At 48.2% G+C, this 15,988-nt stretch overlaps 1 protein-coding gene across 9 annotated transcripts in view; it reads right to left on the minus strand.

Annotated features, from left to right (window-relative positions):
* Window positions 1–3,280: 3,280 nt before the first annotated feature.
* The window catches only part of MCF2L2 (MCF.2 cell line derived transforming sequence-like 2), a 333,832-nt gene continuing 321,124 nt past the window's right edge, over window positions 3,281–15,988 (minus strand). For 4 of the 9 annotated variants that reach the window (XM_051983253.1, XM_051983252.1, XM_051983251.1 and 1 more), the window contains one exon: window positions 13,681–15,175. In XM_051983253.1, the coding sequence (XP_051839213.1) occupies window positions 14,940–15,175 (236 nt within the window). In that variant the 3' untranslated portion in view covers window positions 13,681–14,939. Of the gene's footprint in view, window positions 3,553–13,680; window positions 15,387–15,988 lie in introns of those variants that run through there. The other 5 variants (XM_051983256.1, XM_051983258.1, XM_051983259.1 and 2 more) reach the window with 5 other exon arrangements.

Genomic DNA, 15,988 nt, shown 5'->3' on the forward strand with positions numbered 1-15,988 from the left:
TCTCCCGGGGCCTCACAAGAGGCTGCTGCCTCAGGGATGTTCTGGCAGGCCTCCCCGCCTCCCCCTGCCCTCTTTTCTTTCAACAGTGGAGGAAAGCTTGAAGCTGAACTGATTTGCCCAGAGTCGCACAGATACTAAGTATCACAGGGAGGATTTCAATCTGGGTCTTCCTGACTCCAAGGACTGTAGTCATTGCAAGAGAGCATAGTCTTCCACCCAATTTTGCCTGTTCCAGACTCAAACAGGGCTTGTCAAAGTGTTATGTGTCTGTGAGTTAGCATGAGAGGAGAGAGGTGGACAGTCACAGGTATGCAGAGAGGAGAAAAAGATGGAGGAAAGAAAAAAGAGAAGGAAGGAAGGAAGAAGGAAGGAAGGAAGGAAGGAAAGGAGGAGAGAAAGGAGGAAGGAAGGAAGGAAGGGAGGAAGGGAGGAAGGAAGGAAGGAGGAATGGGAAAAGCCCGTCCACATCAGGGAGGAGGCTGTGGACTGGAGGCTGGAGCATCCCCTCTCAGGAAGAGACTCTGGAGCACTCAGGGCAGAGGTGGAATGGGGGCTTTTTTTGGCCTTTATACTCATCAAATAGAAAGTGCAGCTTTTGGCATGGGGGAATATGGATCTCGAAAGAACCAATAATTCCCTAACCCACATATGGGAGGAAGAGACTAGCAAGACCAAATGGGAAGTCTGGGAGTACTTGCAAGCACTCCCAACAAGCTTCTCATTATTCCCCAGAGCCCTTCTCTCCCTCACATGGCTATTTCCTTTCTCAATTGATTAGGGCATGCAATTGGTACTTTTCATCTCTAGTAAATTCTCACCTTATACTCTATTATAGGCTTATACATCAGGAAGAATTTCTGCTCAGATCTCCAGGAAGGGAGTGATCACAGGTCAATGAAAGACCAGAAAGATCACTGATAAAATTGTCCCTGTGTCTCTTTGTGTTTGAGTTTTCATAAACAAACGTGCCTCAATTTACAGTCTCCTCAAAATTCAGGTGCTTTCCAAATTCAGGAAGCAAAACCTGAGAAACTGAATTTGATTAGGGTCCCATCAGAGTATAAGTCACGGGACTGGCAGGGATGAGGTGGTTGGAGTCACTGGTTACTGAGCTGGAGAATACAGCCACGCCACGATGATGACCAAAAATATATCAGAATGGCATCTCCTGGCATGGAATCATTACAATAGAGCAGACAGCGGAGCTGGACAGAAAAGCAGACGCCCACAACCGGGTCAAGGGCAGTTTGGGGAGGTCTCTGTTTGGCCCACGACAGCGGATAGGAGATATCGGCTTGCCAAATACAGCCAGATTTGGAGGAGGGTCTTACTTGCCATATTGGGGCATTTCCCATGAAGCTGGATGTGCCCTCTATTTTCTTACTGAGGGTCTGTGAGCCTAGTTGGAATTTTTAAAAAGCAATTCCTAATCATTCTCCAAGGCAGGAAATCAGGAGATTGACAAGCTAAGTTTTCCACAAATCTCTGCTGGACCAGCTCAGGGCTTTTTCCCCATCCTGGGTTCACTGTGAATAGATTCTATGAATGACCCTTATGAGCCTCTATATCTGGGCTGGAGCCAGGTAAGGCTGGTGTAATTACAGGTGAGGATGCTTTCTTTGGGATAACAAAGGGTGACTCCCTTCTTCCCCACGCCCCTGTCTGCCCCATGAGGCTCATCCCTCTACCTGTAGCTAGCAGTGGATGAAGCCTTATTGAAATGCAGAAAGAGGGCTGCAGGAGAGAGAGAGGGGAAAGGATGGGCTGAAAATGTCTATTAGGAGTCCTTTAAAGTCCTTCCTGGAATTTACTTCCCTTCCTTGCTTTTGTCATTGCATTATACCTTCCGGGCAGCTTTCCTGTAAATCACACATCATTTTCTAAGATAATCATGAGAACTGAAGTCTTCCTCTCTAGACAAAGGAGCACATGCTCTCCCCAGCTCCCTAGCACCATGAAGTTTGTTCCAGTTAGAAAAATAGCAGCTTGAGATCCATAAATGATCTGCCCCCCTCCAGATGCAGGGCACAAGAATTAGTATGGGTACGTTCCTAGCAGATGAGTTTCCTCCCTCTCCATCCCTGCCGTCCTTCAGTAACAGGTGTGTGAGTGCAAGGGTAAACATCCTGACATCCCTGGGCAAAATTGGTGAGTCTGATGACCAGCGGTCAGCCTCTCCAATGAGATGAACCAAATCAGTTCCAATGGAGCAGTAATGAACTGAACCAGCTACAGCCAGGGAAAGAACTCCGGGAGATGACTAAGAACCTTTACATTGAATTCCCAATCTCTCTATTTTTGCCCACCTGCATTTTTTATTTCCTTCACAGGCTAATTGTACAATATTTCAGAGTCCGATTCTATTTGTAGCAAAATAACTGTTTGGTCACATATACTTATTGTGTATCTAATTTATACTCCAATATATTTAACATCTACTGGTCATCCTGCCATCTAGGGGAAGGAGGGGGGAAAATTGGAACAAAAGGTTTGACAATTGTCAATACTGTAAAATTACCCATGCATATAACTTGTAAATAAATAAAAAGCTATGAAATAAAAAAATAAAAAATAAAAAATAATAATAAAATAAAATGGAAGCTCCTAGAGGGCAGGAAACACTTTATTTTCTGTCTCCCTATTGCTTAGGAGAGTGCCCAGCATTTCAGTATTCAACAAATGCTCTTTTCTGATTTCTTTTCCTGTTTATCTTACCATGATGTTCAATACAGAGCAGTGTTCAATAAATGGTCCATCTTTCTACCTATCAATCATCTACCTAGATAGTTACATATCTACACATCTATTTACATAGCTACATTATCTACTAACATATCTATCAGCCTTCCATCATCTAACAAGCAATGATCAGTCATCTATCTTCTATCATTTATCACCTATTTAGCTATTAATTTCCTCTTTCTCTCTATTCATCTTCCAATTATCTTTTTATCTATCCATTCGCCTATATATGCAACTACCTCTCCATCCAATTAGCCATCTCTATCTGCCCTTCCATCCATTCACCCATCCATCCGTCCATCCATCCGTCCATCCATCCATCCATCCATCCATCCAATTGTCCATCCATCCATCCGTCCATCCATCCATCCATCCATCCATCCAATTGTCCATCCATCCATCCGTCCATCCATCCATCCATCCATCCATCCATCCAATTGTCCATCCATCCATCCGTCCATCCATCCATCCGTCCATCTGTCCATCCGTCTGTCCGTCCATCCACCCACCCATCCATCCATCCATTCATTCATCCATTCATCCATCGACTCATCCATCTGTTTATCCACCCCTTTATCCATCTATCTTTCCACCCATCCGCCCATCCATCCTCCCGCCCATCTGCCTCTCTCACCGCCAGCCCCGCAGCCCTGCCCGGACACTGTGCCAGGGGCCGCAGGTGGCAGCGTGGGGAGGGGAAGGGTCATCCGGTACCTTTGGTAGGGCCGGTGGGGGTGGGAGCCGCGGTGCCGAGGGAGGAGGCGAGGGAGAAGCGCCTGGTAACATCTTTCTCTTTAGCCTCGGGATCTGGTAGAACAAGCAGAGACACGGGTTAGGGAGCCTGGGGACCCCGGGGGTGCTTGGGGAGATGAGGTTTGGGGGTCTTCCCCAAGCCAATCATCCCTCTGGTGAGAACAGTCCAGGGAATGAGACACTCACAATGGTGATGAGAGGGAGAACCACATCAGCGTTCCTTTCTCTAATGCTCCGTACCCGTTGTTTCCTCAGACCTTCATGGCAGCACTTAGGTGCTGCAGGTATGAAATTCCCCCCATTTTACAGATGAAGAAACCGAGGTCCAGGAGATGCAGTGGCCTGCCCAGCTAGGAAATGTCTGAGACTGGATTTGAACCCAGATCTTCTTGATTTTAAGGTCAGTCTGTCTTCCTTCTGGTCCCCCATGCACAAGGGTCCTTCTCCTACTTCCTGCATTTAAGCCCTTGGCATGTAACTATATCCAGCAAACATATTCACGCTGCACATGTTTCCTGTGTCCTTGTTTTCTTCTCCGTCAGGGGGAACTTTAAGGACATTCTTTGTCCTTGTATGCCCGAAGTTTAGCCCAGTGCCCAGGGCACAAAGGAGGCACATGGTGAATAATTAATGTGATTTGTCTTACATAATGTGTGCTGCCTGGCGAGAATCCAGGCTGGAAACGGGAGGAGGGTCCTGTGCGAACAGAAATCAGACCCTCACTACCTGTGTGAGCCTGCCTAGGTCACTCCCCCGTTTGCCTCAGTTTCCTCGTCTGTAAAATGGGGATAATAGGGTCGGATGAAATCATAATCAGGAAGCACTTCGCACAGGGCCCGGCACCCAGTAGCGCTATAGAAATGCTAGCTGTCATTACTTTTCATAGGCGAGGGCTAGTAAAACAGAATACAGCATGGGAACTAGAGGGGACTTTCAGGGGAGACCATGGAGTCGTGGGAATTCCCAACTCAAATTCCCAACCCAAACCAAAATGTCAAATTTTTGACATTGATTTCAAGGGGAAAGGGACCAGATCTGTGATTCATCATTGACGAGGGGAGTTCCCGATGTAGAAACTTGCTTTACCAATATAGGGAATGGAGTCTCTGGTAGTGTGGGAGAGGTGCCAGGAGCAGCAGCTCAGGGTCACCGGCAGAGAGTGCAGAGCAGGGCTCAGCTCATCCCCGTTGGGGTCCACAGGCCCCTCACTCCCTTTCCTCCTCTCTCCGCCTCCCCTTCACCCGCCGTCTAACTGTTTGCTTCTCCTCGGAAGCCTTGCCCGATCCCTGCTCTGAACAAAGGGACCGAGGCTCCGTGGGCTCCAGAAGCTGCAAGTCCCAGGGATTAAGAGCCCTTCTCCAAGATGGGAGAGTAACATGAGCTCGAGAGAGGCCGAGACTTTCCAGACACAAGGGGGGGGGGGGCACCTCACTAAATGCATGTGGGACAGCATAAAATAAAATAAAATAAAATAAAAATCCCCCAGATTTATCCAGGGGCAGAGCTGGGCTGAACTCTAGTCTGGATTGGGGCCATCTGCTCTGCTTCTCTCTGTGCCAGGAGGACAGGGCTATGGTACCGCGGGCAAAGAATCTGAATAAAGAGGAAAATCACTGAACATAGAAAACTCCTACAGAATAAGTGAGAACACTCTACACCTAGCCACAAGCTGTCCCTTATATTCTGAGAGGGAAGGCGCCTTCTATTTTCCAGACACATGTTAGCTCCTCACGCTATTCTGTGAAGGAGCTCCGGTTATAGGGTATAACCCCTGCACATGGGCTCCGGGCCGGCCCTCTGCCGCTGAGCCACCCGAAGGAGACGCGCCTCGGGCTCCCGGCCCGGCCCTCTGCCGCTGAGCCACCCGAAGGAGACCCGACTCTCATCTTCCGGGCCGGCCCTCTGCCGCTGAGCCAGCCGAAGGAGACGCGCCTCGGGCTCCGGGCCCGGCCCTCTGCCGCTGAGCCAGACGAAGGAGACGCGCCTCGGGCTCCGGGCCGGCTCTGCCGCTGAGCCAGACGAAGGAGACGCGCCTCGGGCTCCCGGCCCGGCCCTCTGCCGCTGAGCCACCCGAAGGAGACCCGGCTCTCATCTTCCGGGCCGGCCCTCTGCCGCTGAGCCAGCCGAAGGAGACGCGGCTCGGGCTCCGGGCCCGGCCCTCTGCCGCTGAGCCACCCGAAGGAGACGCGCCTCGGGCTCCGGGCCGGCCCTCTGCCGCTGAGCCAGCCGAAGGAGACCGGGCTCTCATCTTCAGGCCGGCCCTCTGCCGCTGAGCCAGCCGAAGGAGACGCGGCTCGGGCTCCGGGCCCGGCCCTCTGCCGCTGAGCCACCCGAAGGAGACGCGGCTCTCATCTTCCGGGCCGGCCCTCTGCCGCTGAGCCAGCCGAAGGAGATGCGGCTCGGGCTCCGGGCCCGGCCCTCTGCCGCTGAGCCACCCGAAGGAGACGCGGCTCTCATCTTCCGGGCCGGCCCTCTGCCGCTGAGCCACCTGAAGGAGACGCGCCTCGGGCTCCGGGCCGGCCCTCTGCCGCTGAGCCAGACGAAGGAGACGCGGCTCGGGCTCCGGGCCCGGCCCTCTGCCGCTGAGCCACCCGAAGGAGACGCGGCTCTCATCTTCCGGGCCGGCCCTCTGCCGCTGAGCCACCTGAAGGAGACGCGCCTCGGGCTCCGGGCCGGCCCTCTGCCGCTGAGCCAGACGAAGGAGACGCGCCTCGGGCTCCGGGCCCGGCCCTCTGCCGCTGAGCCAGACGAAGGAGACGCGCCTCGGGCTCCGGGCCGGCTCTGCCGCTGAGCCAGACGAAGGAGACGCGCCTCGGGCTCCCGGCCCGGCCCTCTGCCGCTGAGCCACCCGAAGGAGACCCGGCTCTCATCTTCCGGGCCGGCCCTCTGCCGCTGAGCCAGCCGAAGGAGACGCGGCTCGGGCTCCGGGCCCGGCCCTCTGCCGCTGAGCCACCCGAAGGAGACGCGCCTCGGGCTCCGGGCCGGCCCTCTGCCGCTGAGCCACCCGAAGGAGACCCGGCTCTCATCTTCCGGGCCGGCCCTCTGCCGCTGAGCCACCCGAAGGAGACCCGGCTCTCATCTTCCGGGCCGGCCCTCTGCCGCTGAGCCAGCCGAAGGAGACGGGCCTCGGTTCCGGGCCGGCCCTCTGCCGCTGAGCCACCCGAAGGAGACGCGGCTCTCATCTTCCGGGCCGGCCCTCTGCCGCTGAGCCAGCCGAAGGAGATGCGGCTCGGGCTCCGGGCCCGGCCCTCTGCCGCTGAGCCACCCGAAGGAGACGCGGCTCTCATCTTCCGGGCCGGCCCTCTGCCGCTGAGCCACCTGAAGGAGACGCGCCTCGGGCTCCGGGCCGGCCCTCTGCCGCTGAGCCAGACGAAGGAGACGCGGCTCGGGCTCCGGGCCGGCCCTCTGCCGCTGAGCCACCGAAGGAGACGCGGCTCTCATCTTCCGGCCGGCCCTCTGCCGCTGAGCCACCTGAAGGAGACGCGCCTCGGGCTCCGGGCCGGCCCTCTGCCGCTGAGCCAGACGAAGGAGACGCGCCTCGGGCTCCGGGCCCGGCCCTCTGCCGCTGAGCCACCCGAAGGAGACGCGCCTCGGGCTCCGGGCCCAGCCCTCTGCCGCTGAGCCAGACGAAGGAGACGCGCCTCGGGCTCCGGGCCGGCCCTCTGCCGCTGAGCCACCCGAAGGAGACGCGGCTCTCATCTTCCGGGCCCACTCAGCAAGGGGCCTCGGTGTCAGGCACTGACTGACCGTGGGAGGCCGGCGGGCTCGTGTTTCTCGGCCCAAGTGCTTCGGGAAAGCTGGAGCTCACGCCGCCCCCTGCTCCGTTTCTTCTTCCCCTCTTCGCGATACTGTGACTCCCAGTCTTTACAAAGAGTCTCCTGTGCAGAGTTTGGTTTTGTTGTTTTTTTCCTTTAAAAGCGAGCAAAAACAGGCCCTCTCCCCAAACGGAAGGAACCCGGCCGCATCAGCCATGATCGCGTCTCACTGAGAACGGACACTGAGGGTCCGGGGGAGGAATCCCAGTGGGAGCCAGGCTCACGGGCCGGGGATCAGGAAGAGGCCCCAAAGGCGCCCTGGGCGGCGAGCCTGCCCACGGTGCTGTGGGAGCTGGGCCGGGGCTGGGCCGGGGCTGGGCCGGGGCTGGGCCGGGGCTGGTTCGGGGCTGGGCCGGAGCTGGGCCCCGCTCTTCCGCGAGCCTCAGTCCCCGGAACAGTCTGGGCCCATGCAAGGTGGCCTTGCACCGAGCCAGACGCGCCAGCGCAGGGAAGTCACCGAGATCCATCCAAACCGGCCTCGGGTCCCTTAGCGGCCTTAAAGCTCGGAAGCAGAGGGAGTCGGGGGGCCGCAAACGGTCCGCGGAGGAAGCCTCCGTAACAAGCTCTACCGCATCGGATGCGGCCTGGAGGCTTCCCGGCCCCTGCCAGGAGGGGCGGCTCAGAATGCCGCGAGCTTCCCCCCAAGGGCGAGTCCCAACGGCGGAGCCTCCTCGGGCCCAGATCCGGCCGGGGAGTCTGGTTCCGGTCCCACCTGGGGCACTTAGGTCGGCGACAGCGAGCGGCTGCCTCTCACTCGCGATCTCTGACCTACATCGGGATCGAGGGTGTTAACTCGTGCATGTGTGTGATGTGTGCATGTCTGTAGAGCTGTATGAAACACACATATATCACATATAATGTATGCGTGTATACAATACACAATATATTCATATATTCATGATATATAGTGTATGTATGTAAACATATAAAACATGCGTATCACATGCCATGTATGCCTGTATATAATACACAATATATTAATATATGCATGATATATAATGTATTCGTGTATGTAAATATATGAAACAGATTAATGTTTAATGTATGCGTGTATATATAAAATACACACTATCTATTCATATATACATGCTATATAATGTATGCATGTATATAGATCTATATGAAACACACAGATATTAATACATATAATGTATGTATGTAGATATATAAAACACATATTCATACATAATGCATGTATATATAATACACAATATATTCACCTATACATTATATATTATGTGTGTCTATAACACATATATATTCATATATAATATACATACTATGTATTATATATAAAATGCACATATGTTCACATATATCATATATACATGATCCCTAACCTACGCATTATATAGATATATATGAAATACACAAAATTTATGTGTATATATGTTATATATTTAGCTTGTATATATACACTGAGTAAATCACCTAAACCTTTCTGTGTCTCAGCTTCCTCATCTGAAAAAGAAGGATGGATCTGGTGGCCCCTGGCTACGGCCCCTGTGTTTCTCCAAGGGGATCTCTTTCCCGCACCTTTCTCCTCCCTCCTCCTTCCCCACTTTCCCCACTCCTGGAGACACGGGCTGACGCCTGCAGCAGAAGAGGGAACCCCATCCCCAAACACACGGACCCGGTGCGGGTGCCCGCTGCAGCTTCCAGGTGACAGTCACAAACTGCCTGCAGGCCACGGGCACCCAGCCAGGGAAGTCTCTGCAGGTGGCTCGGGGGCTTTGGTCCACAACAAGGGTACCCAGAAGTTCCAACAACCAGACCCTTTCCATCACCCTTCCTTCCTCGCTCTTTCCCTGGAGGAACGGTTGGGAAGGCTTGTCTCCGCAGGAAGCATCCTGTTGATGAATGTTTCCTTTTGGAGGAGAGGGCGTGGGGTATGAGTGTAGGGAGAGGAGAGAGAGATATGATAAAACTATCAGGCACGGCGGATTTCTGTTTACAGGATGGGGATGAGGATGATATATTTTAAAAAATAAAGGTAATGTAAAATTAAAAATTGAAGCAAAAAATAGTCAGCATGTGGCCTTGTGATAGTAATTCCCCATTCTGAAAGCAGACCAAAGCAGACCAATTTGGGGATGGAGAAAGAAGAGAGAAATAGCTCTATTGACAAGCTTTCTTTCTTTCTTTCTTTCTTTTTTTTTTTTTGTTTCTTCCAAATTATCTGTAGATTTTATTGTATTGGATGTATTGATTTTCTTTTCTAATTAATTGTTTAATTAAATAGGTTTGATTTAATTAATAAATTAATTGATTTAATTAAATTAATACATTTTACTTAATTTTTAATCGCTCTTTTTATTTTTCAAAACATATGCATGGATAATTCTTCCAAATTAACCCTTGCAAAACCTTGTGTTCCAATTTTTCCCTTCTTCCCCCACCCCCCTCCCCTATATGGCAAGTAATCCAATAATTAAACATGTTAAAATATATGTTAACTTCAATATATGCATATATATTTATGATATTATTTTGCTGCACAAGAAAATTCAAATCAAACCAGAAAAAAGTGAGAAAGAAAATAAAATACAAGCAAACAATAAAAAGAGTGAAAATGCTAAGTTGTGACCACACTCTGTTCTCACAGTTCTCTCTCTGGATGTAGGTGGCTCTCTTCATCACAAGATCATTGGAACGGGTACTGATAAGCTTTCTTACTCAAATTCAAGAACCTTTAAACCTAGAATATGTTTCTTCACATGGCATTCTGCTGTACTACAATGCAAAATTCCATCTAAATTTAAAATCTGGAGCTTAAATTTCAAACAAGAACAGAAAAATAAAGAGGGAATTTCCTAAGGTTTCTGCTGTGGGGCAGAGGATAGATAGTTAAACAAAAAAAACCTAATGGGTGGCAACTGGGAGTTCCCCAGCCCTTCAAACTGGGCATCCTCCTGCTTCTGAAAGTAGAGCCAGGATCTATTGAAAAGCTGTCTGGGGAATCAGAAAACTACTAGAGAGTTCACATGAATTCTTGGTTTCTTTGGCATGGGCTTGCCCAGTTTCAGATATTTAATATTTTAAAAAATTTAAAAAGAAAGGAAGGCAAAAGAGAGAGAGAGAGAGAGAGAGAGACAGAGAGAGAAAGAGAGACAGAGACAGAGACAGAGAGAGAAAGAGAGAGAGAGAGAGAGAGAAAGAGAGGAGAGAAGGAGAAGGAAGGAAGGAAGGAAAAAAGTAGAAAGAAACAAAGAAGAAATTAAAAAGAAAAGGAATGGGATTAATGAAAAGGAAAAAATAATTGTCTTGAAAATGATGGAACTTGTAGTTTGAAACTTAATTTGGCCACTTTTATTACTGATGTAAGGAAACAAGCATATATAAAGTATCTACTACATGCGAAGTACTTCCTAAATACATAATTTGAGCTTCAAAATGATCCTGGAAGGTAGGTGCTGTTATTATCTCTATTTTACAGATGAAGAAACTGAGGCAATTAGACACAAAGTGACTTGCCTGGTATCACATAGGTAACAAGCATTTGAAGCCAGATTTGAATTTGGGTCTTCCTGACTGCAGACCTAGAACTCTATCCACCTAGCTGCTTCCTAGCATCAGAGATTTGCAGCTGGAAGAGACTTTGGAAGCCCTCCATTTTGGAGCTGAGAAATCTGGAGCCCAATGAGCTTAAGTATTTCCCCACTATACACAGCTAGACAGAAGCAGAGCTGACTGGCAAACCAGGGCTGGATAGCACTGCACTGCCTCTGTGAACCTCAGTCTTCCTTCATTCCTTCCTTCCTTCCCTCCTTCCCTCCTTCCTTCCTTCCTTCCTTTCTTCCCTCCTTCCCTCCTTCCTTCCTTCCCTCTTTCCCTCCTTCCTTCCTTCCTTCCTTCCTTCCTTCCTTCCTTCCTTCCTTCCTTTCTTCCCTCCTTCCTTCCTTCCTTCCTTCCCTATTTCCTTCCTTTCTTCCCTCCTTCCCTTCTTCCTTCCCTCTTTCCCTCCTTCCTTCCTTCCTTCCTTTCTTCCCTCCTTCCTTCCTTCCCTATTTCCTTCCTTCCTTTCTTCCCTCCTTCCCTCCTTCCTTTCTTCCCTCCTTCCTTTCTTCCCTCCTTCCTTCCTTCCCTCCTTCCTTTCTTCCCTCCTTCCCTCCTTCCTTTCTTCCCTCCTTCCTTTCTTCCCTCCTTCCTTCCTTCCCTCCTTCCTTTCTTCCCTCCTTCCTTCCTTCCCTCCTTCCTTCCTTCCTTCTTTCCTTCCCTCTCTCTCTTCCTAAGTGAAAGTCTTGCGAAATCGGCCTCTCCTGGTCAGAAGAGCAAAGGTCAAAATGGAGATCATTTGATAAGAAAGGATTAAGAGAAGCCTCTGAACACTCTTGGAGCAGCTCCACTTTAGTAGAATAACTCAAGCAGTGACTGGGAAAAGGAGGAGGGGAGAACTTTGGGTTGTTACTTTTGGAGATCATTTGATAAGAAAGGATTAAGAGAAGCCTCTGAACACTCTTGGAGCAGCTCCACCTTAATAGAATAATTCAAGCAGTGACTGGGAAAAGGGGAGGGGAGAATTTTGGATTGTTACTTTTGTGCTTTCTTCATTTTTTAATTTTGGAAACAACTCTGAGAGGTAGGTGCTATCATCCCTCTCACCATTATACCTATTATACAGATGGGAAAACCGAGTTTCCTAAAGGCTAAAGTGGCTTGTTCAGATCACACAGGCCAGTGTAATTTTGTATTTCTCTGAAAGCAATCATCCAGTCAAATTCTTTAAATGACTCAAGACTGGGGTCTAAATTCTATCCAAACCATTCACTGAGCTGCCTCCCTCAGGACCCGAAGGCAACCTCAGGAGGGCTTGGTATTTGTATCTCTAAGGTTCGGATAGATCCTGGCTCGGAGCAAGCACTTTTCATAATTGTTTTCATTCGATTATTCATTGGGAACAATAGTAAAAACAATTCAATTTATATAGTATTTTAGGGTTTCCGCAAATATTGAACCTCAGAGTTGGAAGAAACCTCGGCAGCCATTCAGCAAACAAGAATGTTTTCTATCATATGACTGACAAGAATTAGCCCAACCCTTGCTTAAAGACCTCCCTTGAGGGGAAAGGGACCCACGTGTACAAAAATGTTTGTGGAGGCCCTTTATGTAGTGGCCAGAAACTGGAAACAGAGTGAATTCTCAATTGGGGAATGGCTAAATAAATTACGGTACATGAATGTCTTGGAATATTACTGTTCTGTAAGAAACAATCAGAATGATTTCCGAAAGGCTGGAGGAACTTACAGGAACTGATGCTAAGTGAAGAGAGCAGAACCAGGAGATCCTTATACACAGCAACAAGATTATAGGATGATCAATTCTGATGGATGCGGGTCTCTTCAACAATGAGGTGATTCAGGCCAGTTCCAGTGATCTTGTGATGGAGAGAGCCATTATACCCAGGGAGAGGACTGTGGGAACTAAGTGTGGATCATAACAGAATACTTTCACTCTTATGTTGTTTGCTTGCATTTTATTTTATCTCTCTCTCTTTTTTTCCTTTTTGATCTGATTTTCTTGTGCTGCATGATAATTATGGAAATATCTATAGAAGAATAGCATGTTTAACATATATTGGATTACTTGCCATCAGGGGGAGGAGGTGGAGGGAAGGGAGGGAAAAAATTTAGAATACAAGATTTTGTAATGGTGAAGGTTGAAAATTATCCATATGTATATATTGAAAATAAAAGGCTTCAATTAAAAAAAAAAGACCTCAGTGAGGGGGGAAACCACAACTTTTAAAATCTTCCTAGTTCTAAATCTATGGTCCTAAATTTCAGAATATTTTCATGTGGATGAGACTCAAAGGGTCATTGGATCAAAGATTTGAGCCAACAAAGACTTCTGAGGCTTTCTGGTCCACCCCTCATTTCACAAAACAAGAGCCTGAGCCTCAGAAAGATCATATGTAAGGTCATAGACCTGGAACTTAAAGGGATCTCAGTGGCCATCCAATCCAATGTGTATAGCAAAAGATTACCCATTATAATACCAAAAAAGTGATCCTCCAGTGTCTGCTTGAAGTGCTCTCAAGAGGAGTACTCACCACTACTCTAGGTGGCCCATTTTTGTACATCTCTAATTGATCATTTTTTCCTGATATTGAGTCAAAATTGGCTGCTGCTTTCGTTCTTTCTTTTTTTCTTTCTTTCTTTCTTTCTTTCTTTCTTTCTTTCTTTCTTTCTTTCTTTCTTCCTTTCTTTTTTTCTTCTTTCCTTCCTTCCTTCCTTCCTTCCTTCCTTCCTTTCTTTCTTCCTTCCTTCCTTCCTTCCTTCCTTCCTTCCTTCCTTCCTTCCTTCCTTCCTTCCTTCCTTCCTTCCTTCCTTCTTCCTTCCTTCCTTCCTTCCTTCCTTCCTTCCTTCCTTCCTTCCTTCCTTCTTCCTTCCTTCCTTCCTTCCTTTCTTCCTTCCTTCCTTCCTTTCTTTTTCTTCTTCTTCAACATCCTTCAGTGTCAGGGACTCTACCATACTAGTTTCTCTGCTGTTGATGCTCCAGATTATTAATGACCTTCTAAAACAGTGATGACCTAGATTAGAGGAGTCAAGCTGAGTCCCAAACTCGCCAGTGTTCCTGAACCAGATTAAAATGTATTGGGAATTATTCAATAAAATAAAAATACAATAAAACATAGATTATGTTAGTTTGCGGACTTCAAATAAGTTGCAGGAATTCATTTGTTTTGGAGTTTGGCACTCCTGGTCTAGACTGATCCAAAAACTCCAGATGAAAAGATGAACACCAAAATCGCATTAATAATTTTTGGATGCCGTCATACACTGCTCACTCATATTGTTGTTGCTGTTGTTCAGTCAGACATGTCTGAATCTTCGTGATCCCATTTGGGGTGTTATTGGCTAAGGCACTAGATTGGTTTTCTTCTTTAGCCCATTTTAAAAATAAGCAAACTGAGTAGGTTAAGTGGTTATCCCAGAGACACACAGTTAGTAAATGTCTGAGGTCGGATTTGAACTCAGATCCTCCTGATTCAGACCTGGAGCTGTATCCATTTCACCAACTAGCCATCTCTACTCCTCCTGAGCTTGTAGCATATAGTACCTTGATTTTTTTTTTTCTTTTCGAATAACAGCTACCCATCAAGTCTCTGCCATCTTATACTTGTGAAATTGATGGTTTGCACCCAAGTGCCAGACTTTACATTTAGCTCTACTGGATTTTCTCTTACTTTCTCAGCCCAGTGCTCTGGGACCATGATTCTACTAGACGTGAGTTAGCAATATTTCCCAATTTTGTGGCATCTTAAGTTTGAAAAGATTTTTATTTCTCAATCCATCATCTAGCCCACCTCCCTTCATCATATCCACAAGTATAGCACGTGACTTTGATTTACGAATCTTTCAGATTTACAAAGTGTTTTCCGCACAATAACCCTGTGACTAAGGCACCGTAAATATGATCTTTGGTTTACAAATCTTTCAGTAATTTACAGTGTTTTCCTCACAATAACCCTTGAGGAAGGCAATGTAAACATGATCACCCCCATTTTCAACTGGGGAAACTGAGGCTGTGAAACGTAAACTATCAGAATTTCAGTCCAGATCTCTTGATTCTCCAGTGGACCCTGTCCGCATTGCCAGAGTGGAAATGTAGCATGGATGAATGTTCAGATTAGCCATACCAAACACTGCACTTTTCAAGGGATGGGAGGTAGGGAAAGGATGGAGCCAAGGAAGAATGGAGGGGGAGCCGGGGGTACAAGGTGGCAGCTGATGAGATGCGGTGACTGGTTTGTTCGGTTTTTGTTTTACCTTTGGGTGGAGCTCGGCGGTTGGAAAGCCCCTGCAATGTGAATCGCTTTCTAGCAAGAGCTGAGCGCTCAAGGGGAAGGTTGGCAGAAGCATCAGCTAGGAGAGAGAGGCAGAGGGGAAAGAAATAAGGCAGGAAAGCGCACATCGGGAAGGGGGGGCACAGGGAGGGGCTTCAGCGAGAGCCTTGAAAGCCGATGGGGAACAGGCACACGTGCACAAACCATCTCCATTTCCATGAAATTAAAAACTACCCGGGCACTGACTGACAGAAACGTGCAAAAGTTGGGGAAACGAGGCGAGTTACCTGCTGTCCAGAAAAGAAAGGGCAGAAAGAGAAAAGAAAAAGGAGGAAAGGGGGGAGAGGGAAAAGGAGGAAAGAAGGGAGGAAACAACAGAACAGAGTTTTTTTTACTTTTTTTTTTTTTTTGTTAAAACACTGTTTCCTCACTCTTTGAAGAGCTGAAAATACCATTTATGTAAATTAAAATAATTATTAACTGATATTTAAATTACACTTTATACAAATGGTATCTCTTTTGATCCCTTTAACAACCCTGATCCTATTTTTATCCCTAACACTTGTGGAAACTGAGGCTCCAGGAGGTTAGCTGATTTGTTCATAGTCACAAAGCTAGTCAACAGTCAGGGATGGTCTGTCTGGAAGGTTCTCCATCACTCTGAATATTTATGATCTTACCCGTGGGGAAAGCCAGATCATTCTGAATCATTAGGGGAACTCTTAGGCAAATTGCCATGCCAGTTTATTAATGACATGAAATACCTAACGAGTCCCCCCTGAGTAAGGACTAGTAGAGACACTGAAAGAATCTGTTTCATTTTCCAATGCCCTGGGAAACAGGGGCAGAAGGTACCCCATTCAACCTTTCCAAATGGATGCCCTGACCAGAG

Source organism: Antechinus flavipes, chromosome 3 (assembly GCF_016432865.1).
Source record: "Antechinus flavipes isolate AdamAnt ecotype Samford, QLD, Australia chromosome 3, AdamAnt_v2, whole genome shotgun sequence".
NCBI classification, from domain to species: Eukaryota; Metazoa; Chordata; class Mammalia; order Dasyuromorphia; family Dasyuridae; genus Antechinus; species Antechinus flavipes.